The 23,935-nt window shown below is 47.5% G+C and overlaps 11 protein-coding genes across 11 annotated transcripts; 7 read left to right on the plus strand and 4 right to left on the minus strand.

Annotated features, from left to right (window-relative positions):
- The first annotated feature begins 75 nt into the window (after positions 1 to 75).
- On the plus strand, positions 76 to 1,863 carry EDB93DRAFT_1328040 (uncharacterized protein). Its single transcript, XM_041455106.1, has 9 exons — positions 76 to 133; positions 203 to 673; positions 732 to 864; positions 922 to 976; positions 1,029 to 1,103; positions 1,158 to 1,169; positions 1,222 to 1,386; positions 1,444 to 1,557; positions 1,612 to 1,863. Exons 2-9 carry the CDS (start codon positions 420 to 422, stop codon positions 1,665 to 1,667), a joined length of 864 nt encoding a protein of 287 aa, XP_041308275.1. The 5' UTR covers positions 76 to 133; positions 203 to 419; the 3' UTR covers positions 1,668 to 1,863.
- Positions 1,864 to 3,169: 1,306 nt separating this feature from the next.
- EDB93DRAFT_341417 (methionine sulfoxide reductase) lies at positions 3,170 to 3,956 on the plus strand. Its single transcript, XM_041456141.1, has 5 exons — positions 3,170 to 3,235; positions 3,300 to 3,371; positions 3,427 to 3,586; positions 3,637 to 3,762; positions 3,815 to 3,956. The coding sequence occupies exons 2-5, from the start codon at positions 3,315 to 3,317 to the stop codon at positions 3,865 to 3,867; spliced, it is 396 nt and encodes a 131-aa protein (XP_041308276.1). The 5' UTR covers positions 3,170 to 3,235; positions 3,300 to 3,314; the 3' UTR covers positions 3,868 to 3,956.
- Positions 3,957 to 4,594: 638 nt separating this feature from the next.
- Positions 4,595 to 5,591, minus strand: EDB93DRAFT_1142460 (tropomyosin). The gene is made up of 4 exons (XM_041449336.1): positions 5,392 to 5,591; positions 5,029 to 5,333; positions 4,885 to 4,975; positions 4,595 to 4,831 (listed from the first exon to the last, which is right to left on the minus strand). Exons 1-4 carry the CDS (start codon positions 5,407 to 5,409, stop codon positions 4,760 to 4,762), a joined length of 486 nt encoding a protein of 161 aa, XP_041308277.1. The 5' UTR covers positions 5,410 to 5,591; the 3' UTR covers positions 4,595 to 4,759.
- EDB93DRAFT_1142463 (uncharacterized protein) lies at positions 5,570 to 7,803 on the plus strand. Its single transcript, XM_041449337.1, has 11 exons — positions 5,570 to 5,723; positions 5,780 to 5,807; positions 5,865 to 5,959; positions 6,013 to 6,170; positions 6,332 to 6,497; positions 6,559 to 6,730; positions 6,782 to 7,109; positions 7,160 to 7,249; positions 7,303 to 7,386; positions 7,440 to 7,571; positions 7,632 to 7,803. The coding sequence occupies exons 1-11, from the start codon at positions 5,699 to 5,701 to the stop codon at positions 7,713 to 7,715; spliced, it is 1,362 nt and encodes a 453-aa protein (XP_041308278.1). The 5' UTR covers positions 5,570 to 5,698; the 3' UTR covers positions 7,716 to 7,803.
- Positions 7,804 to 10,080, minus strand: EDB93DRAFT_1142465 (P-loop containing nucleoside triphosphate hydrolase protein). Its single transcript, XM_041449338.1, has 10 exons — positions 9,973 to 10,080; positions 9,867 to 9,912; positions 9,696 to 9,782; positions 9,596 to 9,643; positions 8,900 to 9,544; positions 8,615 to 8,847; positions 8,446 to 8,561; positions 8,245 to 8,390; positions 8,122 to 8,192; positions 7,804 to 8,067 (listed from the first exon to the last, which is right to left on the minus strand). Exons 1-10 carry the CDS (start codon positions 10,030 to 10,032, stop codon positions 7,891 to 7,893), a joined length of 1,629 nt encoding a protein of 542 aa, XP_041308279.1. The 5' UTR covers positions 10,033 to 10,080; the 3' UTR covers positions 7,804 to 7,890.
- Positions 10,081 to 10,166: 86 nt separating this feature from the next.
- Positions 10,167 to 10,771, plus strand: EDB93DRAFT_1142469 (ribosomal protein L21-like protein). Its single transcript, XM_041449339.1, has 2 exons — positions 10,167 to 10,251; positions 10,300 to 10,771. Exons 1-2 carry the CDS (start codon positions 10,203 to 10,205, stop codon positions 10,719 to 10,721), a joined length of 471 nt encoding a protein of 156 aa, XP_041308280.1. The 5' UTR covers positions 10,167 to 10,202; the 3' UTR covers positions 10,722 to 10,771.
- EDB93DRAFT_1225581 (uncharacterized protein) lies at positions 10,772 to 13,633 on the minus strand. Its single transcript, XM_041451211.1, has 10 exons — positions 13,609 to 13,633; positions 13,478 to 13,556; positions 13,405 to 13,424; positions 13,290 to 13,352; positions 13,128 to 13,237; positions 12,761 to 13,076; positions 12,471 to 12,704; positions 11,753 to 12,412; positions 11,564 to 11,701; positions 10,772 to 11,515 (listed from the first exon to the last, which is right to left on the minus strand). Exons 1-10 carry the CDS (start codon positions 13,612 to 13,614, stop codon positions 10,820 to 10,822), a joined length of 2,322 nt encoding a protein of 773 aa, XP_041308281.1. The 5' UTR covers positions 13,615 to 13,633; the 3' UTR covers positions 10,772 to 10,819.
- A 75-nt stretch (positions 13,634 to 13,708) lies between these two features.
- EDB93DRAFT_1142471 (exoribonuclease, exosome component 4) lies at positions 13,709 to 14,892 on the plus strand. Its single transcript, XM_041449340.1, has 4 exons — positions 13,709 to 13,729; positions 13,783 to 14,066; positions 14,114 to 14,656; positions 14,712 to 14,892. Exons 1-3 carry the CDS (start codon positions 13,727 to 13,729, stop codon positions 14,601 to 14,603), a joined length of 777 nt encoding a protein of 258 aa, XP_041308282.1. The 5' UTR covers positions 13,709 to 13,726; the 3' UTR covers positions 14,604 to 14,656; positions 14,712 to 14,892.
- A 403-nt stretch (positions 14,893 to 15,295) lies between these two features.
- EDB93DRAFT_1249831 (Quinolinate phosphoribosyl transferase) lies at positions 15,296 to 17,137 on the plus strand (the record flags this gene model as incomplete). The annotated part of the gene is made up of 11 exons (XM_041452915.1): positions 15,296 to 15,361; positions 15,416 to 15,542; positions 15,593 to 15,708; positions 15,765 to 15,936; positions 15,992 to 16,158; positions 16,209 to 16,258; positions 16,313 to 16,328; positions 16,382 to 16,504; positions 16,603 to 16,804; positions 16,877 to 17,025; positions 17,084 to 17,137. The coding sequence occupies 11 exons, from the start codon at positions 15,296 to 15,298 to the stop codon at positions 17,135 to 17,137; spliced, it is 1,242 nt and encodes a 413-aa protein (XP_041308283.1).
- Positions 17,138 to 17,679: 542 nt separating this feature from the next.
- On the minus strand, positions 17,680 to 21,734 carry EDB93DRAFT_1084215 (Dos2-interacting transcription regulator of RNA-Pol-II-domain-containing protein; the record flags this gene model as incomplete). Its single annotated transcript, XM_041445817.1, has 20 exons — positions 17,680 to 17,883; positions 17,936 to 18,118; positions 18,180 to 18,268; positions 18,312 to 18,381; positions 18,432 to 18,599; positions 18,650 to 18,759; positions 18,810 to 18,945; positions 18,998 to 19,069; positions 19,124 to 19,232; positions 19,282 to 19,802; positions 19,858 to 20,207; positions 20,259 to 20,484; positions 20,531 to 20,629; positions 20,682 to 20,769; positions 20,821 to 20,921; positions 20,972 to 21,206; positions 21,256 to 21,388; positions 21,442 to 21,504; positions 21,553 to 21,642; positions 21,692 to 21,734. The coding sequence occupies 20 exons, from the start codon at positions 21,732 to 21,734 to the stop codon at positions 17,680 to 17,682; spliced, it is 3,090 nt and encodes a 1,029-aa protein (XP_041308284.1).
- Positions 21,735 to 21,969: 235 nt separating this feature from the next.
- EDB93DRAFT_1084329 (DUF185-domain-containing protein) lies at positions 21,970 to 23,634 on the plus strand (the record flags this gene model as incomplete). Its single annotated transcript, XM_041445827.1, has 2 exons — positions 21,970 to 22,455; positions 22,510 to 23,634. The coding sequence occupies 2 exons, from the start codon at positions 21,970 to 21,972 to the stop codon at positions 23,632 to 23,634; spliced, it is 1,611 nt and encodes a 536-aa protein (XP_041308285.1).
- Between the last annotated feature and the right edge of the window lie 301 nt (positions 23,635 to 23,935).

The following is a 23,935-nucleotide window of genomic DNA, read 5'->3' on the forward strand; positions in this document are numbered from 1 at the left end:
TAGGTAATTCGGACCCCGGCACTTCGCGGACTTCAGAACCAACGTTGCTTTGACAGTAGGTAAGTACGTGGTGGACCCCAAGTTACTTATCTCACAAAGAACAATATTTTCATATATTCATATTCAGTACTCAGTACGTATCTTGCAAATTGTTGTACCCCCCACGATAGGAAACTGATGTTTGACCCAAATATTTTTCAAGTCGCTATCAATAATTACATGATTTTTGGTCAACAAGGCTTTGACAAGCTGTCAAGGGCCAACAGTCATTTGCGTCCACCACTGGCACTGCCAGTTGCCATGCTACTTGTTTTCCTGGCTTACTGGATTCAATATCTATTACTTTGCATACGATCAAGGCAGTCAGCGCGACCCATAGACTTATATCAACATTATACCGCCAGCTCCCTTCATTACCGATGGATCCCCCAAAGTCTAAAACGACGATTCGGATATCCACGAACCTGGGTCTTGCGGGTCAATTTATGAACACTTCCATGACCACCATCGAACTGAAGGGTCGGACAGCTCAAGAAAAGGGCGAGCACTATCTACAGTTATCGCTCAAAGCCTTGGAAGAGCTTGCGGGCCTGTTAGAAGATAAACGTCTCTCTGAAGATCAAAGAACTTCTTACTGTGACGTCTACGAAACTAGTATGAATCAACATCTCGAGTAATTTTTTGTTCTCAGCAGCCAGAAAACATTGCTAAGATGACATCCATCCCTCTAGCATGATCGAACTCAGAAACCAACTTTTATCAAAAAAGAAATCTTTTCGCGATTTCGTTGTTAACCTTTTCGTTCGCGAGTCTGATGCCAAACGCTTCCACAAAATCACGTATCGGAATTTCGCTAACATCAGGGTCAGTCCACTATTCACACAACAGCCATCTTAGAATTGCAGCTGAATAGCAACACAGAGAACTTCCGATGATCTGCACAGAATGTTGCTGCCCGATAGAAAATCTATCCTTGGTATGTCAGAAGGAGCGCGAGTTCCACTTACTGATTCCAATCTATTGGCCAGCATCAGCAAGTCTTACTGCGTCTGCACAAGGCGACGTCTCTGTCCATGAGGAGAGTCCGCGTGATGTGGTGGAAGGTCTGTACCATCTCTAGGTTTTATACCAAAATACTGATCATTGTTTTCATAAAGGCAATTGTCCAGGTTGGTGTCATGATTACCTCCCTTCACCTATATCTCACATAAAATGGATCAGTTAAAGATCTTCCTCCTGACGCACACCTAAAAGGCTTCAATCTGGATGTACGCACGGAGGAAGAAGCGGATGAGGCCATTGTAACGCTGATTCGAATGACGGCTCCCAAACAAGAAGAAGAAGAAGAAGAAAATGATGATGATGATGATGATGATGATAAAACCAGTGTGTTTCTAAAATTATCACCCATGATATAATTTAACAAGTTCCTTGATATGTTAGTCAGACCCTCGCGCTCCAGCTGCACAATTATCTATAATTATAATATCAACCAAAGTGTGGTGTCCTTTGATTCAGAATCGAATGGAACTACATTGAACGTGGGAATGGATGGAGGTTTGTCCCATTTGCTGCCAATGCCATCGCGTGATGTTTAACGATGATAACAAGGGGTCGGCTCTTCATCCGGTGGACGTCCTGATAGCAATCAGCCATCGTCTTGTTGAGTATGATTTGCATGTTGTAGTGTGTCTAGTCGGCAGTGCTGTGTCAATAATACTTATATCACTAATCATTCATGGGTCTCTACATAGATACGCTCGCAGGACTAGAAAGCTAGAAAGCCGTGACGATGGCATGATGAGCGCGGACAAACCTTATTTATCCCGCGTTGATCAATTTAAACTCCGACAACGATGCAGCTCACAGTTGTCAAAAATCATAATCCCAGGTTCTACTCCGCGAGGCTGGAAAACAAAGCATCAATATTGGATTGAGGTTGTATTCTTGAGGAGGGACCGATTATTGCAATGAATCAGATTTGAGGTGGCACATTGTCACTAGCAGCCCACGTAAACGGGTGACGTATGTATGGCTATTGTGCTGCCAAGAGGACAAAGTGCACTGATCTGCCGTATGATGGCATCACGATATGATCCTCGTTCCATGGCTACTGTATTATTGTTCTCCATCGCCGCGAGAGAAAGTCGTTTGTGCAGTAACCAATAGTCGAGCGGCACCGTTTATATTACGACCATTGAGTTCGATGTGGCCTATGTGCATGGGATAATGATCTGCCCGATAGGCTTAGCGTCTTTTCTGAGCAAAAAAATCGATGTTATCATGTTCCTGCCCATCCCCAAAATTGAATGCAGCAGATAAGAAGTAAAGATGTTCAAGGCCTTGCCGATGCAGAGACAGATAAAACAAAAATTGACTCAGTACAAAGATACATCATATCATTGCTCGCGCTCGAAGAGGCGCAATGGGTTTAATGAATATTCGGAGCAAAATGCGGAGCAGTCTGTGATATTTGCGAAGGGACAAGAGGAATATGGAATATCATAATGACATGTCATTGGTCACAGAACACTCGCATATCAGATCCGTTCTTTGCGCCAATTCTAGTGACGAAAGCCGATAGGCAGATCTGGTATAATAGTCGAGGAACGCTGTCACTCGGGTTGGAAATCAGTTCAATGACTCGGAGTTGGTCGACAGATAAATGCAATGTGACTTCGGACATCTGAGTGATAAAATAAAAAAAGACAAGGATAAAAAATAGTATCTAGATCAGCCTTCATGCTGCCTCGTTTCCAACTTGAGGTGGAATGAATCGAAGCAGTTTGGTTGGCTGTGGTCGATTGTTCGAGCCAATAATCATGGGGCGCATTAATTGAGGTATTGGGAAGTTTTGATGTAACTGTGAAGATGTAATTAGTACTTGTTCATCGAGCACCCACTGGTAGCACTTGGGGCCCGGGGGCAAAAACTTGAAGACGCGTAAGAAGTACTAAGAACGAAATGGACGAATGAAAGAGTATCCTCGTTTCGATATTCGGTGTTAGTACTTGAATCATAATAATAATAATGGAGGCCCTTTGTGATCGACCGAGTACTAGCTTCATCGAAGAACTTCCTGCGAATGTTGCGGCAAAGGGAAATCACATGCACGACAACTTTCCTGTTTTCGGCTGGTCACCTGACGTCATTGTCAGCATATTAATGCCAGCACGACGCACGTCCATATGATCGCAAACCTTGTCAGTGGTAGTGGTCTACTGCGATATCACAGGTCTGTTGCTTCTTTCACCGGCATCAGAAGAACCTATCTCCTGACCTTCCAATCTCGTATCCATCGATCCGCTTTCGTCATGGGAGCCAACTCCAAATCTGAAGATGAATGGCGCGCCATCTTGTCTCCACAGCAGGTGCGTTCTCCGATTTACACCTTAGACAGATACTCACTCTGTACGTGGGGAATAGTTTAGAATTCTTCGTCGGAAGGAAACAGAAGCTCCCAACACAGGGGACTACAATCATCATGACGCGTCAGGCGTGTACAGCTGTGCTGGCTGTGGGACACCACTATACAAGAGTAGCACGAAGTTTAACAGTGGCTGCGGATGGCCTGCTTTCTTTGATGGTAACTTATCATCCTTGGGAATCCACCTTGTCTCTCATGGTTCACTGTAGCGATCCCTGGTGCCGTTAGTAGGCATGAAGATCATACGTTGTTTATGACGAGGACAGAGATTACCTGTACCGCATGCGGTGGTCACCTTGGGCATGTGTTCAAAGGAGAAGGATTTGACACGCCTAGTGCGCCTTTTCATCTTCTGTATTGTGCATCTGGGCCTTACAACCTCTACAGCTGACGAACGACACTGCGTGAATTCCGTCTCGCTGAACTTTAAGGGGGAATAAAGTTTTGGTTGTATGGACATCATTAGAACGCAGATACAACGTGTACAATAGCAGGTGATGCACTGCCGATTATGAAATTGTGCTTATTTGCTATCTCACCTGAGGAAGAGGACATTAACAATAGTCGGGACGGTCAAACCTGGACGACTAGGTTATTATGTACTTTGATCATATCAATTCATGAACTGCACACCGCAGTCTCAAATGCAACATAGAGGTGATAGGCCAATCTCGGAGCACGGCCGCAAATGGACCAATATTGGGACCCAAGAGGAAGATCTAAGTATAGAGTCAGGTCGGGTGATAAATGATGAGACACGAGACACATAAAATCGAGCGATAACTGGTCAAGCTCCATCTGCATTGAGGAAAAAGTATTTGTCGCGTGACATCTTGGCCTATGTTCAGCGGACAACCAACTATCCGTTCGCGCGGTTGTCATGCGGCGGTTGATAAAAACAGCTCATGACACCGATATACATCTGTTCCTGCGTTGTGGTCCCGGAGGTCGAGCTGAAGAAATTGAGAATATCAACTGCGTGATAGTCCCATGCGCTAGTGCCAGTTGGCAACTTGGTGATGGTGAGAAAATCCAGGAACGCGCGTCTACAGACACAGCCACCAACGATTTACAACTTATGTAATCATGACTTGCAAACCCCCTAACGCTTCAGCATGCAGGAACTTACGGGGAACGAAGAGTGCTGGATCGCGAGATCAGAAAATAGACTTGAGACAAGAGTTTATTCAGTTAAATAATCAGTCACTATTCCTGGTAGAAGAATTATGAGAATGTCGTGTAGAAAGTCGTGACCACATTGTGCAAGCTGTGGTATGAGATAGTCAAGATCGAAGCTCTACATGGAGAGCACAGGAGACACAAAGAAACAGATTACAGCGACTCCATGTTAGCAACCATGTTGTCCAGTTCTGCTTGGGACTGCTTATACTTCTGTTGCATTTCCTGTGCAAGAGCGTCAGCTAACATTTTCAACAGCATAGAGCACGTCGGATTACCTCGAACTTCTTCTCCCATTGATCACGCTCTTGTTCAATCCGTTGAACTTGGCGTTCAAAGTGTTCTGCCTTCACGTCCACTTGCCGCAGCCTGAACAGGTAATCAGTCGTAGATAACAGAGAAAGATGGTGGCCACAACGTACTTCTCCATCGTTTCTTTCACGTTCTTCTCAGCGGCATCAAGTTCCTCCTCCAGTAGGGCAATCTTTCTCGTAAGGTTCTCGTTCGTACTTTTCAATGATTCTCCCTCTTCCTGTGCAGCTTTGGCTTCCGCAAGTTTCGCGTCTACCTTGTCAAGCTCCGCCTCAAGAACAGAGATCTTGTGAGTCATCGAAGTAATATCCTGATCCTTCTCGAGGATAATTTGATCATATTTCTTGTTCTTAGCCTCTGCGTCTTCGGCGCGAGTGACCGCATTGTCTGCCTCAAAGCGCAGTTGGTTCATTTTCTACAAGTGCGTGTTCAGTAAGATCGGATGTATGCAAACGATCGCTGCCAGTGCCAACCTCTTTAATCTTCTCCATTGTGTTTGATGGATGTGCAAATGGTATAGACGATGGTGGTGGTGAACGAGGAGGAAAGCTGACTCGGACGGGCACTTTGCTGGGCACTGCCAGTAGCCACAGTCAGCTTAAATGGGATGATACCGTGGGAAACATTAAGTTGACCATAAAGCACTTGCCTTTTCCAATCATGATAAGTGAATTCTTGGCAAGTTGAGACCAAGCTGGTTTGCTGGCGTCTCTGTTCCTTGAAGAAATACAGTCAGTGTCCAACGTACTCGACAACGAGCAAGAACTGTGAATCTTACAGATGAGCGCACCGGTCGCGCAAGAGGGCAAGTGGCAGATGCTGCTTTTGATCCCGAACCTTCACTGATCTCTTATATTCCAGAATTGCCGATCCTCGAGGCCGTGATCAAGTAAGTCTAGTCCGCGCTCTTATTGCCATGCGTGTCACAAACCCTTGCCCACCGCAGCATACGAAACCGGCTTACTGCCCTGAAGAGGGACCGTGCCGAGTTTATCAAGCCGTCAGATGTGAATGCCCTTTACCAAGCTGTCGTTAAACAAGGTTGCTATATTTCTTTCTTTCTTTCGTCTCATTTTGGATATTCTCTTCCATAGTCACAAAACTCAACGATGTCCGCGATGACAACACCACTTACAACAATCGAGTGGACACAACACTCGCCGATGTGTTCAGCCTCCTTTCCTTGTGTTATCTTACACTGGGGAGAACGAAAGAATGCCCAGCTGTATACTCACAGCTGGCCTCCATCAGGGTCAGTACTCCCATCTCTCTACAATTTCATCACGGACGATATGCGCCTTGTGTTGTGGAATCCAGCCAGCTATTATCCACCTCATTTCACTCTGTCTTCATATCCTCAGACATGCGTCTGCTGTATGAAGATTCGTACTGATTGCTATTTGTCATGTACAGCAATTACTCAGGCATATGGAAGAATCAGGAGTCTACAACGAATCGGACCTGGCCCCTTTCCAACGGAGACTAAGCGAGCTACGCCACATAGTACAACAAGATGCTGAGAGTAGTAAGCACCCCGAAGCTATGACAAAGCTTCTAGAGCGCCAGTTTAATGAATGTGGTACGCCTTCATATCCGAATATCCTTTTTGAAGTCGCTTAATTCACGCTGCGGTTCCAAAGATGTTATCATGCGATCACTCCAAGATTCCTTGTCGGTACTCTCAGTGGAGCTGGTTCCCATTCATGAACGCCTCGTCACGATTCGCAGGCAACTGGTCGCACTGGCTGCCAAAGAGGGTTCACACAAAGCCGAAATAAAGTCTCTGGCCGAGGAACTGCGTAAGATTGATTCGTGAGTGTGCCATCAACTAAACTCCATCTTTCATTTTTATCACCTCCATAGCAAACGTGTCGACGGTAAATTCCTTGGCCCAGGAGGAATCATGCCATCTTCTCAAGCACTTTGCACCTCCCTCATCGAGGAATGCTTTGACATTCTCCAGCAAATTAAAGCGCAGGATGAGTCAAAGAACGTAGCATCTTCTCTCAAGCCCATTCATGACCGCTTGAACGAACTGCGTGCGGAGCTAGAGAACCTCGTCCTTACGCACAGATGGAGTCTTCGCGAGACAGATCTCTACAATTATTCGATGAGCCTACACGAAATCGACAAGATGCGTATTGATGGCAAGTTTGTCGATACAGAGGGTAATAGGCCACCAGGACAGTATGTGAGTGGTGTCTGTACTTGGCGCTTGTGCAACTATTCATACATGTGCAGGTCCTACTGTACTTGTTGAGACGGTGTTATGGTCTTATCTACCGTCTATTATCGTCGAGCGAGCCAGTATCCGAGGAACTCATCCCTATCGTGCGTCTTTCTCCCATTTGTCCTCGATTATGATTCTCATACATCGCATGCAGGCCAATAAACTCTCCACAGTGAAGAAGTGCCTTAATGAAGTATACAAATTTGGTGGTCCGTTTACGCCTCGGGACCTGTACCCCGTGAGCTTCCAGTCCTTTGGTTCTTTTAGTGTCAGGGTGCTCATTTTTCATAGTATCAACTGGCATTGCACCAGATCGACTCCATGCGGAAAGATGGAAGATTTGTGGGCGTAGGTGGAAATATTCCTGAAGGACAGGGTATCGTCATGGCACATCTGAACGAGTGTCATGAACTACTAGAGATGGTGTGTATTTGTTTTGCTATACTTCCTAGAAAAGTAATACTGACGGAGTACGTAATCTAGCTCAAGGAGTCCATGGGCGAAAACGAGGATCAGGATTATGACGACGAAGATGAGACCGAGACGGAAGTCTCAGAACAAATTTAATTATGCATGTTGCGGACTGCCTCAAATTCGATGTACCACACTTATAGGCCATGTATCTCATCGGTGATGTTATATATACAATATCACAATCGCGCTGCGAAAATAATCATGGTATTCGCGATAGGACTTTATAATGCGTGTCCCTTACAACGGAAACCAGGAAAAATATCTAAGTCTACGAAGACGTAAACGACGAGACATGGTCCTCAACGACCTTCTTGATTTTAGCCTCCATCTCGGGGGTAACATTACCAGTAGCAATCTCTTCCAGGAGCGCATTTTGGGTAGCAGTCAGATGTGAACGGAATTCGGCTTCCCATGATGTGATTTTGTCAACGGGGATGGAGTCAAGCTGGGTGATAGAGATTAGCGAGCCGTGATGAGGCTTAGGAGAAAGGTTACGCACGAGACCGTTGACACCAGCGTAGATGATAGGCACCTGGATCTCAGTAGGCAAGGGCTGGTACTGGCCTTGCTCTTTTAAGAGGCATGAGCTATATTTTTTAGATCATCAGACACAATTGCTTACTGAGGAGCTCCGTCAAACGAGCACCACGGGAGAGGAGGAAACGTGTTGAAGCATCGAGATCTGAACCGAATTGGGCGAAGGCAGCGACTTCACGGTACTGAGCAAGGTACAGCTTAAGAGAACCAGCGAACTTCTTCATGATTTTCCTACAGGAGAGAATTGGGTTAAGGATCATATATGAAAACCAGAATATATACGAACGTCTGGGCAGCAGAACCGACACGAGACACGGAGAGACCGACGTTAATAGCGGGACGCACACCACGGAAGAAGAGCTCAGCCTCCAAGAAGATTTGGCCGTCAGTGATTGAAATGACCTATATGCGAGATAAGAATCAATACATGTGCGAGACGGACCAATATTACATACGTTAGTAGGAATGTAAGCAGAGACATCACCACCTTGAGTCTCAATAATGGGGAGCGCAGTAAGGGATCCACCACCGAACTTGTCGCTCATCTTGGCAGCGCGCTCAAGGAGACGGGAGTGGAGGTAGAAGACGTCACCAGGGTAAGCCTCGCGACCGGGGGGACGACGGAGAAGGAGAGACATTTGACGGTAAGCAACGGCCTGCTTCGACAAGTCATCATAGATAATGAGGGCTAATGTAGTAATCAGTACCGAGTTTTCCCGAAGAAGCGAATAACAGCATACCGTGCTTGCCATTGTCACGGAACCACTCGCCCATTGCACAGCCAGAGAATGGCGCAAGGTACTGCAGGGGAGCAGCCTCTGAGGCAGTAGCAGCAACAATGATGGAGTACTTCATCGCGTCATTTTCCTCCAGAGTCTTGACGAGCTGAGCGACAGTGGAACGCTTCTGGCCGACAGCGACGTAAACACAGTAAAGCTTTTTGTCCTCATCCTTGCCATCATTCCATCGCTTCTGGTTGAGGATGGTGTCAATTGCGACAGCGGTTTTTCCGGTCTGACGGTCACCGATGATAAGCTCACGCTGACCACGACCAATGGGAACCATAGCGTCAATGGGCTTAAGACCTGTCATCATAGGCTGGTTGACGGAACGACGGGGCAAGATACCGGGAGCCTTGAGGGAGGCACGTCTCCGCTCGGCAGCCTCAATAGGACCCTTTCCATCAATTGGGTTGCCGAGAGCGTCAACGACACGACCAAGAAGACCTGGGCCAACGGGAACATCGACAATTTGACCAGTACGCTTGACGGTGTCGCCCTCCTTGATGAGACGATCGTTACCGAAGATAGAGACACCGACGTTGTCAGCTTCCAAGTTGAGACACATGCCGCGGACACCAGATGAGAATTCCACCATCTCCTCGGCTGCGAACACGGTCATTTGCATGGAATAAATGGTCGAGAATCGCGACTTACCCTGGACATTTTTGAGACCCCAGACACGTCCAATACCGTCACCGACGCCTGCATATACAATGAGACCAACAGACTGGAAATGAGCACCGCGACTACGCACTCAAGACACGGCCAGTCTCCTCGACGTTTCCACTAATAGCAGTACCAGCAATACGGGACTCCAGTATTGAAGAAACCTCGGACGCAGCTGTTTATGACACACAATGCAATGACACCGGGAAGTTCGACTACACGTCAAACATAGCAGAACATGCAGCACAGGAGCACGCACCAGGCTTTGCGGTAGCATATGACCGGGAGGCAAGTGCAGCAACATTCTGGACATAAAAAGTTGTATGAGCATAAAATTGAGCAGAAAAAAGCGGCAAAAGCAGGACCTTGGGGGCAGCAGCAAAGGCAGCTCTGCGCGCCGAGTTCTGGAGAGCGATTCTGTGCATTGTCGCGACAGGAAAGAGTTGGATGGGAAGGAACGAGCAGAGTCGGTGTTAAAGGAATTTCTCGGAACAGACTTAATTTGAATCTCCGACTAAACCTATTCTCCGTGTCACGGTGTCACGCGGTCACGTAGTCTTTTACTTCAAGAGAGCTGTTGTGTCTTCATTTCGCTATGGCTAGTTGGCAAATTCGTGGTTGGCTATCAAATAATCTAAGACGCGGTTAGTCATTTTTTACATATTATCAGTGCCTCCTGATACAATTTTTAGTGGCGTCATGTTCGGTGTCGACGCAGGCAGCACTCCCGAAAAATACTAGTGCCGCGTTTTCTCTTATTCGTTCCCAACCTTCGCAATATGTTGTCGCATCCCTCGCCGGACGTAAATATCTCCTCGCACCCAGGGACTTGCTCACAGTCCCACATCTTAAAGACGTACGCGTTGGGGACGTGTTGGCGTTGCAGGATATACATGAAGTTGGTTCACGGGATTACACCCTTCGCGGTGATCCCGTAATATCCCCAAGTCGCGTCAAGGTTGAGGCTACCGTTGTCGAGCATACCAAGGGTAAAATGGAGGTGGTGTTCAAGAAGAAGCGTAGAAAAGGTTACCAGAAGACGATCAAGAACAAGCATCCATACACTCGTCTGCGTATAGGCTCCATTGAGTTCCCGGTTCTTTCGAATCCATAGCATTTGGTCTGAGCACTATGATATTTTTGTTTCACAATCTGAATCATTACGCACGAGAAAACTAAATTCAGTGAATTTTAAAAACCAGTGGGTAAGTATCATATCTCCCCTTCCTCAGGCGTTTCCGCCCTCCGGGATCGTTCTCCGCGCTCTTCCCTAGAGTCGATATCAGGATCGTAACGAGCACGCTTTTCAGCGCGTTCACTATGTGCCCTATCAGAGCCCCGCTTCCGTTCTCTACTCCGTTCAGGTTTATCGGCCACATGGTCAACCTCTTCCTCATCTCCGTATGGCGGCGCATCAGTTCGTCCATAACCACGTTCCCTTGAACCTTTCCTACGTTTGCGATCATCCCTACCATCCCGCTCGTCTCGGGCATGCCGTTTGTGCTCACGATCCCTGTCTCTGTCCCTGTCTCTTTCCTTGTCCTTCTCTCTCTCACGTTCACGGTCCCTTTCCCGCTCACGTTCACGTTCGCCATGCCCGTCCTTGTCACGGCCATGGTACCCATCGTGGTCTTCACGGTGGTGGTGTCTGGAGCTCCTGTCCCGCTCACGATCTCGTTCGCGGTCTCGCTCTCTGTCACGGTCATCGCGGCGGTCACGGTCACGATCTCGCTCACGTTCGCGTTCAGGCTCCTTGCGACGTCTACTCGTGGTTGAAGCACCATCCTCCGACGGAGCCTCGCGTAGTCGTTCCTTTTGCCTCTTCACAAACTTGGCAAAGGCTGAACGTCGACTCTCGTCATCGTCTAGGGCTTTATACTCAGGGAGGTTCTCAATGAACGGAACAGCCTGCATAAGGATTAGATCAATAATCGATGAGGGCCATGAAAGACGCACAGCTTCATAGGACAATGTAATGTCAAGCGGCTCGGGAAGCTTCTTCATCGCGTAGCGAAGATCATCCTGTAGGTGCCTCTGCCTTCTCTCTGTGCGGCGCTTCTCTTCATTCTGCTTCTTCACGACTTGATCGTGGATCTACCAGACTCGTAAGCGCTTTCGTCATTTACACGCAAAAAAGCAACATACCGTGTCGTACACCTCGTGTAGATCACCCTCCCCGAGCTTACCTACGCTGTCGGGGTCCCTCCTTACGCGAGCCTTGAACTCTTCGAATGTCATCTGCACAGTCACTACGCTCACGGATTCTTTATCCTTGTCACCTTTTACTACATCCATGACATTGGGATCATCGCCACGCCTGGCACACTCCTCGGCAATAGCGATCTTAGCATCGAGCCTCTGGTCGAGTGTGTCGACAACATCCCAGAACAGTTCCAACGGATTCGATCCAGGCTTGCCGAGCATATTGAGGTATCGCTGATCAGAAGCAAAAGTTGGGTATACATGACGCCATTTGCTGCGCGCCTTGATTTTTCCAGTAGCCACAAGATCCTGCAGCAATCCCTTGAATGCCTCTCTGGCTTTGCGCTCCTCACGTGTCTTCTCAACTTGTGCGCGGCGCATCTGCTCTTCAAACTCACGCTCTTTGACACGTGAGTAATCTTCAAATGCAAGGAGGATATCTAGCGTAGGAAGCTTGCGCAGCTCAGAATCAGCTTGCCAGTCGGGGGACTCGGTGACCATTTCGTGAGCCTTGCGCCAACGTGTGAGGACATTTACATCGAGTTCTTTGAAAAGAGACACGACTTTGGAGATTGCACGCGTACGCGCAGCACGAGTTTCTTGCTGTGGGTGTGTGTGTGTGAGGTTGCATTCATGATCAGGAGAATAAACAAGAACGTACCACTTCCCGCTGCTTGAGCTCTGCGACGTACTCCTCAAATATGAGTTTTCGCTCGGCCTCGATACGAGCTAGTTGCCAAATGGGATGCTGCGAGAACAATTTATCCGCGGTAGCAAACGTAGTGTAATGAAACACATTCGGATTGCCCTTGAGCATGTTGCGTATTGCTGGGCGGAGCTTCGAAAGTCGTGCTTCACGCTCTTCTTCGTCCTTCTGACGTAGACCATCTGTGTACTGTGCATGCCAGGAAAGTTAAGTAGCATGTTATACCGTGAACGAAGGAAACGCACCTTCTGCCAAGTTGCTTTCTTCTCAGCTAGGGAGTTCAATGCCTTGTACAATGGATCCGTAATGATGGTGCGCATAGTCTGGTCCCACGTCCAGTCCGCATCAACACCCGCCTTGCGCAAAAGATGCATAAAAGCTTTCTCACCCTCCTCAAAGGTGGCGAAACCATTGTGAGGAATGGTAGGGTCATCCGGAAGGTTCGGCCGTGCGGGAAGAACGCCTGTGTTACTAAAAGGGAGCGAGGCAGAGCCTGCAGGGACTATGGTGCCGTCAGGCTGCGCTGGGGCTGTCGAAGCATGAATTGGAGCGGACGAAGTGCTGTGATCAAACTATCAGGAGAAAGGGCAGGAGAATAGGCTAAGGACATACGGAATGGAACCTGCAACTACAAGTTGGCTGTTTTGCTTCTCCTTCTCGACTTTTTCAAGGAGCAGAAGCAGCTCGTCTGGCATGTCCCATTTTGATTCTTTGGATTCGGTCTGTTCAAGTAGGTTAAACGCTAATGAGAAATATCTTGATCACTGGACATACATTGTAATAATACTTCCTGCCTCCGGAGAAGTACTCTTTCCATTTTGTCTCTCCGAGAGCTTTCTGAAGGGATAGGTTAGTGTGAGCATACGGCTAGGGAAAAATATTAAATCACCTCAAATGGAGTCTTCAAGTCTAAACAATTCACATTTAGCGCAGGACAGGACAGACAAAACTTGGATGCGCACCATCTGGCTTCTCCCAGACACTTTCACGAGTGCCAGTATTAAACCAGTATGTTCTTCCCTCAGGATTTCTATGTTCAGTCTATCCCACCTAGTCAGTTGTTTCTACGAGAAGCGATGGCGACGAGACTTACCCACATACTTTGCGAAATGGCAAGCCATCGACCAAAGTAATATTTGATCGCACCAAGTTCTTCAAACTCCGACTCGCGTGATTAGTCATCACACAGACGCTTTGTCTATTCCGCCACCATGGTACGCCCATTTTACTCAATCCGAACATAACCCTCCCACCAATTCACATCCAGTCATCTCGTGTCGAGCTACTGAATGCTGGTCTTCTTCGCAGCGATGGTCGTAGACCTTATGAACTACGAACACTAGCCATCAACTTTGCACCACAAGGAACAGCAGACGGCAGCATCACCTACTCACATGGCCTCACTCAAGTACGCGTCTCAGTCCTCGGCCCACACGAATCAAAACCAGGAACAAGACGCGAAACATTCCACGATCGCGCAACACTAAATGTCGAGGTCCAACTCGCCCCTTTTGGCGTCGGTGAACGAAGAAGAAGAGGCAGAGGTGACAAGTAAATATCATCTATACCAACTTTATCATATCATTAATACCACTTAGGCGCCTCCTAGAACTCGCAGCATCAATTAAAAGCACATTTGAACCAGTCGTCCAAACCCATCTCTACCCACGCAGTACCATCGACATATATATACACGTCCTCCAGCTCGATGGCGGCCTCCTCCCTGCATGCATAAACGCCTCTACCCTCGCTCTAGCAACTGCGGGCATACCCCTATTTGACTTTGTCTGCGCCATCAGCGGTGGCGTGTATGGCACCCAACCCTTGCTTGATCTAACCACAGTCGAAGAAAATGACGTCCCGAGCGTCGTGGTAGGCGTGATGCCTCGTACAGGACGCGTGACGCTCGTCCAGATGGAGACCAGGTTGCATATGGATCGATTTGAAGAGGTGTTTAGAGTTGCGTGTGATGCAGGCAAGGTGTTATGGAGCGAGATGAGGGATGCCCTCAGGGAACGGACTGGTGATTTGGTGGATAAACTTGAGGCTGGACCCGGGACAGCTGTGAAAGAGGCTGAGGAGACGTAGGATTGATGCTCGCTGTAGCTAGCAGCTTCACCTATGTCAGTGTTGCTGTCGAGGCGAGTTAAATTTGATGTGAGCTCGACTCGGTTCGAAATTGACCAAATTCGATAGGTGCAATGGATTGTGTACTTCATATCCGCTCATCGTAATCCCCTGTAAATGGTCCTATGATATGAATATCTTATTACAATGACCTTGTAGTGAACTCGAGGCAGCTACCACTAATATCAAAGGAATTTTATAGACGGCTGTTGTTTCAACAGAGACCCTGGCTACTTGAGCCCAAAAAAAACTGAATTGTTTCGCGAATCTGACATCTGCCAAACGTCCTAAAAATCAGATCTATACTAGTACGAATCTACAGCACTCGTGGAAGATAATTTGAAGTGGTTGACGACAAGTCTCACTGTGACGAGCTACAGAAGATTTGCTGAAAAGGCCGTCCGTAGTCACTTGCAATTGCGAATAAGTAATTGTCAATCATGATTCATTTTGTTTCCAGTGTCCACGTCAAGGTGCACTTTGTTTCAACTCGTCATTCCAAATCGTAAATATTAATTCACCAGAAACTCGATTTGATTGGCCTCGCTGGCAGGGCCACAGTAGTACTACTACTTATGTACTACGAAGACTCCCGGCGATCAGTACCGGTGATTTGAAGCAACACCACACTTTTCAACTCCATCAACATCATCATGGCCAGTGCTAGCGTCCAGGCTGAATTCAAGGTCGTGTCGATCCTCGACACCGACTTGTACAAGGTATGCGTCGTAGTAACACCATCATCGTCACCTTCGCCTGACGTAGTTGCGCAGTTCACAATGCAACAGGCTATCTTCGAATACTATCCCACTGTGCAAGTCGTGTATCGATTCACGCACCGCGACAAGCACCGCCAGTTCTCCAGAGCATGTATAGAGAAATTTCGCGAAGCTCTAAACAGTCCGTGTTCTCCGACTATCTTATCTTGTGTCCTGATGTAATACATGCAGGTTTCGCCGATATACAACTAACACAAGACGAGCGCGCCTGGCTCCAAGATAAATGCAAGTATTTTAAGCCTGAATACCTTGATTATCTCCAGTCTTACAGGTTTAAACCCGAACAAGTGATTATATACCCTTCGAGCTCTTTCCTTGTACCCCATTGACGCGCACCCCGTAGATCTCTGTCACATTCTTGCCGTCTTCTGATGACCCTGATATGGGCAGCGTTAAGCTCGAAGCGAGAGGCCCGTGGCTGGAGACCGTTTTATGGGAGGTCCCGCTCATGGCGTGTCTCTGTGAGATGTATTTTCAATATGCGGATCGGGATTGGGATTATACCGGGCAAGAAGGTGACTAAATTCAGTTCTCGATTCTTTCGTGCTACTGAGTACGGGAACGGGCCAGAACAAGCTACGCATAAAGCTGCATCTCTCTTAGACGCGCGGTGTATATTTAGCGAATTCGGGACGCGGCGCAGGCGGTCGTTTGTCACGCAGGATTTGGTGGTGAGAGGGATTATCAAGGCGAGGGATGCGCATGAGTGGAAGGAGGGTTTTTTTGGAACTAGTAATGTATGCTGTTCTTCACATCGGTGGTCTCCTTTTTTGACGCAGATGCACAGGTCTACCTCGCTATGCGATACAACCTCAACGTGATAGGCACGATCGCTCAGTGCGTAGCTGTTCTTGTTATTTTATTTTCCGACTTATAACTCGTGACTTTTAGCGAGTGGTTCATGGGTGTAAGTCCCACTCTCTTCATGACAAATTCTCCTCTGCTCAACGGTACGCTTAGGTCGCAGCGCTGGGAGATTATAAAGACGCTGCTCGGACAGCTCTAGACCTCTGGTCAAAGCTCTATAGAGACAGTCTTTCAGTCACGCTCACGGATACATTCTCTACTGAAGTATTTTACCGGGTGCGTATGTCCATCTTGTCACTGCGCAGCGTTTCTTATTTTCTTTCGATTTCTATATCCATCTTCGTGTTTGGTGTTTATTTTTATTTTATTTGTAGGAATTCGACGATAGACGTGCTAACCAATGGAAAGCCTTGCGTCAAGACTCAGGAGACCCAAAAGTATTCGCGCCCAGGGCTAAACGGATGTATGAAGAGCGTGGGATCGATTATACACAGAAAGCTATCATCTTCAGTGACGGGTTGGATTATGAGAAGGCCAAGGAGTTGAATGAACAGTGTCAACTGCTCGGGTTCAAGTGTACGTTGTCGTGTTATTTTTGGTTGTTGGTCGCGTTTCGTCTAACCATCGGTTATTTTCTTACACGTGCAGGTTCTTTTGGTATTGGGACTTGGCTGACGAACGATTTTAAGAAGAAGAGCAGTGGGTATAAGGAACAAAGCAAGGCGTTGAACATTGTGATTAAGCTTGGGTCGATTGATGGAAAGGAGTGTGTCAAGATTAGTGATGAACTTACAAAGGTAGGATGTGTCGTGATTCTCAGTTTTGTTTTCTCATTAATGGCCATTTGCGTTACAGAATACTGGGGTTCCGGAAGTTGTGGCAAAGGTTAAAGAGATGTACCAGATATGAGTTCTGTAGAAACCAGCAATTGGGTAAGTGACGGTACTTTTGTGAATGAGAATTTGGACTGACGATGAGATGTCGTTGCCTTGTCAGTCCAGGGCGTTCAAAGTCCAATGATGAAGTGTCCTAGTGGCTATGTATTAGAGTGACTGTAGCAATAAATCGACCTCAAAGAATCACGATAAGGATCGCCCCGTTGTCTCTTGCAAATCTACCGTGTTCCTCGTTCGCAAACGCTAGACTGCAATTATCTTACATCGTATTTCTTCTTACGAAAGTCGGGCGGAGGCCTGGTCAAGACAGATACCGATACTTCACGTGAAAACGAGCTATAAGACCTGCTGGTCACAACAGAAGACAAACTTGTTCAATTTTCGCCTGCGAGGTGTACTCAACCTCGGTCTATCTAAAGCTTATTTAGACGGTTCCATGATATGCCCCACCCGAGGTATTGTCGAAACTACCCGCTATATTTGTACCTGCCCAAAGACAATTAGTTCTGCCGCTGGATAAACTAGCCCACATAGAAACTGACCAGTTCGTCCTGTTTAATGCATGGTAAATAGACGAACGTTCGATAATGCTATCATGCCACACCTTGCGATAACTGCCTCCTTCCTCACCACACGTTTAGGATCATCCAAAACCTTTGCTAACTCCTTCAATACACGCGTCTTGTAAGGATGCAGTAAATCATATCGCACAGTGCCTGGCAGCAATGCCAGGTATTTGAGCGCCGCTGCGCGTACTCCCTTTGGCTAATGAGTATTTCAAGCAGAATCAACGAACGCGTGAAAGACACACAGGATCGGGCATTTCCATATACATGCAATTTTTGAGCATGGCAAGCACGAGAGTCGACGCGTACATTGAGACAGCGTCCTTATCAGCGGATGTAATATCGATACTGTTAGACAATGTGTTAATAATGTGTGAACGAATGGATGGGTCGACGAGGTCGAGTCCGCGTAGTAGAATAGGCATCAGCTATGGGAGCACTGTCAGCAAACCAACTAATATGTTGTAGTCAAATAAAATGACGACTCACTGAGGGCATCTGAGTAACGTAGACCGCTTTCGGTACAGCATTGATGAGGTACGCCAAAGCAACCAAATATGCAGTTTCTCTTTGCGATCCTTGCGAATGGGCAATCAGTTAGATTATATGGAATACGAACACCTGACATACCCTTGGCTCCTTCTAACAACCGCGGCATCACTACGTTGAAGTACTTCTGCACGTGTAGAACCTAGAAATATATGGTTTTTGGAGGATTCTGCTAGGTTTGCCTTTGCATACCTTAAGAACTGCATTGTTGCGCTTCGTCAATACGGCATCCTCGCTTGCAAGCAAACCAATCGCTCGCGCTGCATCCCAGCCGACCATGTTGTCATCCAAAAGCTCGAACAAGTGATCAAAGAATATATTTCCAGAGGGGTGAGAGCGCACAAGGAGCGCCCTTGTGACCTGGAGAGAAAAATCAGCATTGATAACATAAAAAGCTAGAAGGTGAGTACGGATATCCAGGTATTGATCGCGTGCTTGCGTGCTTGTGCTGGAATACTTGGGTTCTTGAGGACTGATGACGAGTAGCTCTCCAACTGGTGTGACAGGAAGCCAGATATATCTGAAGAAAGGTGATCAGTCCGATTATAATAAAAGGATGTCATAAATCACCTTCAACATGTTTATTGACAGTGGAAGCAAGAACGTGGGATGCGGCTTCTCGTTGAAATACTGTACTAGATGGGTCATCACTCCACGCGATCAGTTCAGAGAGGAAATTGGATAGATCGTCGACAGGCATGCGAACCTTGAAGCAGCATTAACAGAAGTACTGAAATTCAGGTTGAAAAGCGGCATACCTCCTTGCGTAATGAGACAATGGTAGAAGAGAAAAGAGTGAAACTGTTCCGTTGTCGGGAACTGGCATTGAGCTAGGATCAGAGTCAACATTACATATATAAGGGGAATGTGAACGTTGCACCCACATGGAGAGGTGCAAATGGCGTGGAAGAGTTCAAGAGACCGCCAGTTATCTGCTTCACGTCACCTTGCGTGTAGGCAGCAAACACAGAGGCAACAAGTTTTTCTTGTCGCCTGCCACCTTGATCAATAGCGTCCACCCAGAGATAAGATAAAGACTCACGCAACATTCAAGGTCTGACTCACGAGCCTGATAATCCTCGCCCCGACTTGCAGCAGCCTTGGATCTGCAGCGACAGCCACCACCTCCGAGCTCGCTAGCGCAGCATCCAAGTACAATCTGAAGATGTGCGGCAGTAGCTGCTCGGCGTACTTGGGGACATCTACGTCTTTCGAAGATACTTTGACATCAAGTGTATTTGCGAGGGCTGTGAGGATAGCATGGGCATACGCAGCTGTACTTTCCTGATCGATTGTCGAAGTTGGCAAGATTGCACAAAGAAGATCGAGTTTGGCGATGAGCCTAATAACTAATGTCTCAAAAAGCTGTGGTTGCACACAAAGGGCACTGAGAGACGAAAGGGCGCGCCAGTAAGATGCACGCTGCTCGGTGGCATCCCTCGATGGAGTAACATCCGGAAGGAATGAAAAAAGAATTGGGAGCGTTTGCGATGACAGATGGTGCGGCGCGATACCAGCGATGGCAGAAAGAAGTGCAAGGGTGTCCGTGCTGAAACCACGAGCCTCAGTAACTCATTGTATATGAGGAGAAAAATCGTTCATACGTCACGTCTTCTACTTCATCAGGCTCCTTGCGTAGCAGCTCGCTGACCTCAAGCACTATGTACCCAAGCTCATCATCAGCTACTAAATTAGGAGTGCGCACAAGTGTGATTAGACCATGCAGCGCTGGCAGACATGTTGCAGGTGATTTTAAGCTGACAATGAGGAGCCCAAGAAGGGCATCCTTCGAGGCAGTGAGTGGGGATGATGTTGGGTGAGAAGACTGAGTAGCATCATCCCGGCAGGCTTCAATTAACTCCGTGAGCAACACAACCACTGACGCCCGGTTTGAAACCTCATCTGGGTCATGGAAATTTCTAATGAGAAGCTCAGCAGCTTGCGAGACTGCAAAACTAGACAGCGATCCTGATGATGAAAAGCATTGAGATCCAGCTTGTACTGTCGTAAAATGCTTACCATTAGCTCGGGCAAAGGCACATATGACCTTCATTGCAGGTCTCGCTTGAGATTTCTCAGGCTCCTTCAACGCTTGTATGCACTCGCTGCACATGTCTCGTGCGAGGCCCGTAATGGAGTCCTCACTTACTGCGTCTGAAGATTTATCAGCATGCATGGTTCTAACAAGGACCTGCAGTGTATTAAGGGCTGAATGTTCAGTATCCGGATCAGTCGGTTGGAAAATCTGATTCCACGTAAGTCATGCTCAATTTCAGGAAATAGAACCTTACTTCGAGTTTCAAAGAGCTCCAAATTTTCTTCCCGAACTCACGCGACACAGCAGGTCCGTAAACCGGAAGACAGATGTCCATTGCTTGTAGAGTGTCTCGCTGCCGATGGGTCATTAGATTAACATTTAAATGTCATAAGTGCAGCACTGACCTTGGTTGTGGGTGATCCGGCAGTGAGCTTTTCAAGAAAGATTGGAATTCCAAGGGGTCCGAAGGCTGGAGTTGCGCAAAGACAGAGTCTGCAGTAAAATTAGTAGATGAAATACACAGTATGTAAAACCTCGTCGCACCGAAGAGATTGCTTCAGATCATCTGCACTGATGCCATAAGGATCATCGGGTGGTGGTCGAAATGTGATGGGAAAGTAGCAGAATGTTATGTCAAAGAAGTCCTATGTTTGACATTTGAACATGTAACAGAATGCATGAAAGCAAGGCCTACCTCAATATGAGCAAGAATATCGAATTCCACCAGCATGACGCGAGCGATGGCAAATGCCAACATGAGATTTCGAGGGTCTTTCTCTCCAACTGCCAGGTTCACATATCCCGCAAGGAAAGTACTTCCCATCTCCTTTAGGGTATCTCGATGGATAGCTATCAGAGAATCGACGATTGAGAAGACGAAGAAGCGAGTGGACTGCACGAGAGCTTTCATTTTGATATTGGCGAATATACTAGACGATGTTAGAAGTAATGAAAATGTGCGACGATTCAAGTACCTACGCGTTGAGAATATCCTTCACCTCAGCCGACTGTATGTTAGGAAACTTGACAAGGTAAGAGATACCATTGAGTGCAGGGATGATGGTCTCGAAGTCTTCAAGCTTGCTGCAATAAAACGTGGTGAGCACACGGACTAGTAAAAACAATGAGTATAATTAACTAATCCTTGAGGTCGCTTGTACTCACTAGCCTGGCGATTGAGCTTTTCGTGTGGACATCGTCCAAGAACAGATGACAGAAACTTGACGCCTGCAACGATTGAGAACATAGATACTAACAAGTGATTGACAAGTTCACCTTTCGTCCGCAAGCGGTCCTCCTCAGATGTTAAGAATTCACCAAGAGCCTTTATAATATCTAACAAAGTTAATTGTCCACTTGATATACCTGAATAATGCGTTTAAATTTTGATAGCGTCTTGCAACGAAAGGTGTACCAGCAACGCTCTCGTCGACCTCGGAGTCTTTCTCCGATGCCATCCAGGAGCAAACCAAGCGCTCCGCTGTAGTCATTTTCGGCGAACTGTTGTACCAGCTGATACCGGAAGGCAACGACAGTCGAAGGAGATTAGTATTATCATTAGATTCGAAAGGAAAGTGGAAACTCAACAACTCAACATCGGCGCATAATTATCACACGGAAATTTGGGTCGTGTTTCCGTAGAACTATAGGCATACAGCGTCAGCTGTACTTTCGCCATTTTTTGACCAGCAAATGCTTCGCAGCATACTTTCATGTAACCACCGATGTTGTTCACGACAAAGTCACCTCAAGGTCTACTTCTCTTCGACAGCGCCGACAGCGAACGATAGGCCGCCTCCGAAACACAATGACAAAATCAACTATAATCCAGATATCTCTTTCTCTACCACCGTCGACTCGAAACATCTCAAGTACCCGATGCTTACGTCGCGTGACCTCGAATCTCATCGCAAACCACCGACCAGAGTGCGGATGCTAGTCCGAGATTTCATAGAGGATTCACTGTACAATCCGCACTACGGCTATTTCAGCAAGCGCGCCACGATTTTTACTGCACCTCCACACTGCGGTGGTGTTGAGGGAGGCTTTGATTTTAATAAATATAGAGATAGTGCCGAGTTTGAAGTCGACGTCGCAAAGAGGTACAGGGAGTTTGGCAATGGAGAAGAGGACGGTCCTGGGAGGCAACTATGGCATACTCCGACAGAATTGTTCAAGGTGGGCAAATCTATTTTCGTCTTATTGGCAGAGATAGCTAACATGTTTCTACAGCCATGGTATGGGCAGGCGATAGCTCAATGCTTGGTGTCCGAGTACTTGCTCAAATACTTCCCTTACGAAGACTTCAAGGTCTACGAGCTGGGAGCCGGAAATGGCACGCTGGCGCTGAATATCCTGGATTTTCTAAAGACCCACTACCCAGAAGTATATGACCGCACGCAGTATACAATCATTGAGATTAGCGAGAAGTTGGCACGGGCGCAGCGACACCGTCTACATCAACAGGGTCATGGCCAGGTCGTGGATGTGGTGAACCGGAGTGTTTTCCAGTGGCAACGCAAGGAACACGCACCATGTTATGTGGTAGCAGCGGAGGTGGTCGACAATTTCGCACACGATGTGGTCCGGTATGATCTGAAGACCCTGGAGGCATATCAAGGGGTCGTAGCTGTGGACGAAATGGGCGAGTTCGTACCGTTTTACACGAAGATCAGTGATCCGCTCATCGCTTCCTATCTCGCGCTGCGTCGGCGGCTGTCGCTTCCTGTCCCGCTACCGCTATTCCTCCGCTCGCCATCTTTGCGGAGATTGTACGCATCTTTGCCATTCGCACCGAACCTTTCACCTCCAGATTACATCCCGACGAGGCTGTTGAGTCTACTGAAGATACTACGTGCGCACTTTCCTCGCCACCGGCTTTTATTGTCAGACTTTTCGTCACTACCGGATGCGGTGCCTGGCATAAACGCTCCTGTAGTACAAACGCGCGTTGGCACAACGATGATTCCTTGTGGGAGTGTCTTCGTGCAGCAAGGCTGGTTCGACATCATGTTCCCAACGGACTTTGCCGCCCTTCGCGAGATGTACGAGTTCTTGTTGTCACAGGCAGGGCCTGACCCGGATGAACGGGACGAACTCTCGTATGCAAGAGTGTCGCCGTTGGCATCGAGCACGTCTCCACTTTCACTTGGAGCCGGTTTCTTTTCATCCCAAGCTCGCCGCTCACCTCTGGACGGCGTGACGTCTGCGAGTGGGCTTCCCGTTGGTGAGCGGAAGAGCAGTGTATTCAGTCATGCAGAATATTTGGAGACATATGCAGACCTTGGGAAGACGAGGCTGGCGAATGGGGAGAATCCGATGATTGGATTTTATGAAAATGTAAAGGTGTTATTTTGATGTACGTTTTTGATGAATTGTGCTGCAGTGTCTCGCGCTGTACGTGATTCAGGAAATCATCTAATTGGGTGATTTTTGTTGCGCACGGCTAATATGCACCTATTTGATAGGGGACCCGTACTTTGTTAGGGTCTACATAAGCGTCAGCGTCAACTATAACATCGTCGACGGCCATCTGTTACTGATCTCCCCCTTCATGAAATCCACACTGGGTTGACAGTGTTACGAGTATATCGCAAGCGCTTTGGGATGCTATGAACAAGCGATAGGTCGATGCGCGAATGCGATAACACGCTGATCG

The sequence above is a fragment of the Suillus bovinus genome, assembly GCF_016758785.1.
Source record: "Suillus bovinus strain UH-Sbo-P2 chromosome Unknown EDB93scaffold_23, whole genome shotgun sequence".
NCBI lineage: Eukaryota > Fungi > Basidiomycota > Agaricomycetes > Boletales > Suillaceae > Suillus > Suillus bovinus.

What these genes read in the sequence shown, in the direction of transcription:
- EDB93DRAFT_1328040 (XM_041455106.1), top strand. Translation starts at nt 420, where the DNA reads ATGGATCCCCCAAAGTCTAAAACGACGATTCGGATATCCACGAACCTG. An exon ending in GGAATTTCGCTAACATCAGG is followed by an intron (nt 865 to 921) that starts GTCAGTCCACTA and finishes ATAGCAACACAG; the next exon opens with AGAACTTCCGATGATCTGCA. An exon ending in CGATAGAAAATCTATCCTTG is followed by an intron (nt 977 to 1,028) that starts GTATGTCAGAAG and finishes TCTATTGGCCAG; the next exon opens with CATCAGCAAGTCTTACTGCG.
- EDB93DRAFT_341417 (XM_041456141.1), top strand. Translation starts at nt 3,315, where the DNA reads ATGGGAGCCAACTCCAAATCTGAAGATGAATGGCGCGCCATCTTGTCT. An exon ending in CCATCTTGTCTCCACAGCAG is followed by an intron (nt 3,372 to 3,426) that starts GTGCGTTCTCCG and finishes CGTGGGGAATAG; the next exon opens with TTTAGAATTCTTCGTCGGAA. An exon ending in AGAAGGATTTGACACGCCTA is followed by an intron (nt 3,763 to 3,814) that starts GTGCGCCTTTTC and finishes CAACCTCTACAG; the next exon opens with CTGACGAACGACACTGCGTG.
- EDB93DRAFT_1142460 (XM_041449336.1), bottom strand. An exon ending in GTGAAAGAAACGATGGAGAA is followed by an intron (nt 4,976 to 5,028) that starts GTACGTTGTGGC and finishes TTACCTGTTCAG; the next exon opens with GCTGCGGCAAGTGGACGTGA. An exon ending in AATGGGAGAAGAAGTTCGAG is followed by an intron (nt 4,832 to 4,884) that starts GTAATCCGACGT and finishes GCTCTTGCACAG; the next exon opens with GAAATGCAACAGAAGTATAA.
- EDB93DRAFT_1142463 (XM_041449337.1), top strand. Translation starts at nt 5,699, where the DNA reads ATGAGCGCACCGGTCGCGCAAGAGG. An exon ending in ATCCTCGAGGCCGTGATCAA is followed by an intron (nt 5,808 to 5,864) that starts GTAAGTCTAGTC and finishes TGCCCACCGCAG; the next exon opens with CATACGAAACCGGCTTACTG. An exon ending in GAACTGCGTAAGATTGATTC is followed by an intron (nt 6,731 to 6,781) that starts GTGAGTGTGCCA and finishes TCACCTCCATAG; the next exon opens with CAAACGTGTCGACGGTAAAT.
- EDB93DRAFT_1142465 (XM_041449338.1), bottom strand. Translation starts at nt 10,032, where the DNA reads ATGCACAGAATCGCTCTCCAGAACTCGGCGCGCAGAGCTGCCTTTGCT. An exon ending in ATATGCTACCGCAAAGCCTG is followed by an intron (nt 9,783 to 9,866) that starts GTGCGTGCTCCT and finishes TGTCATAAACAG; the next exon opens with CTGCGTCCGAGGTTTCTTCA. An exon ending in GTCGGTTCTGCTGCCCAGAC is followed by an intron (nt 8,391 to 8,445) that starts GTTCGTATATAT and finishes TCTCTCCTGTAG; the next exon opens with GAAAATCATGAAGAAGTTCG.
- EDB93DRAFT_1142469 (XM_041449339.1), top strand. Translation starts at nt 10,203, where the DNA reads ATGGCTAGTTGGCAAATTCGTGGTTGGCTATCAAATAATCTAAGACGC. An exon ending in ATCAAATAATCTAAGACGCG is followed by an intron (nt 10,252 to 10,299) that starts GTTAGTCATTTT and finishes TACAATTTTTAG; the next exon opens with TGGCGTCATGTTCGGTGTCG.
- EDB93DRAFT_1225581 (XM_041451211.1), bottom strand. An exon ending in TGTCTGGGAGAAGCCAGATG is followed by an intron (nt 13,425 to 13,477) that starts GTGCGCATCCAA and finishes TGAATTGTTTAG; the next exon opens with ACTTGAAGACTCCATTTGAG. An exon ending in ACTTGAAGACTCCATTTGAG is followed by an intron (nt 13,353 to 13,404) that starts GTGATTTAATAT and finishes CTATCCCTTCAG; the next exon opens with AAAGCTCTCGGAGAGACAAA.
- EDB93DRAFT_1142471 (XM_041449340.1), top strand. An exon ending in AGAAGAGGCAGAGGTGACAA is followed by an intron (nt 14,067 to 14,113) that starts GTAAATATCATC and finishes AATACCACTTAG; the next exon opens with GCGCCTCCTAGAACTCGCAG.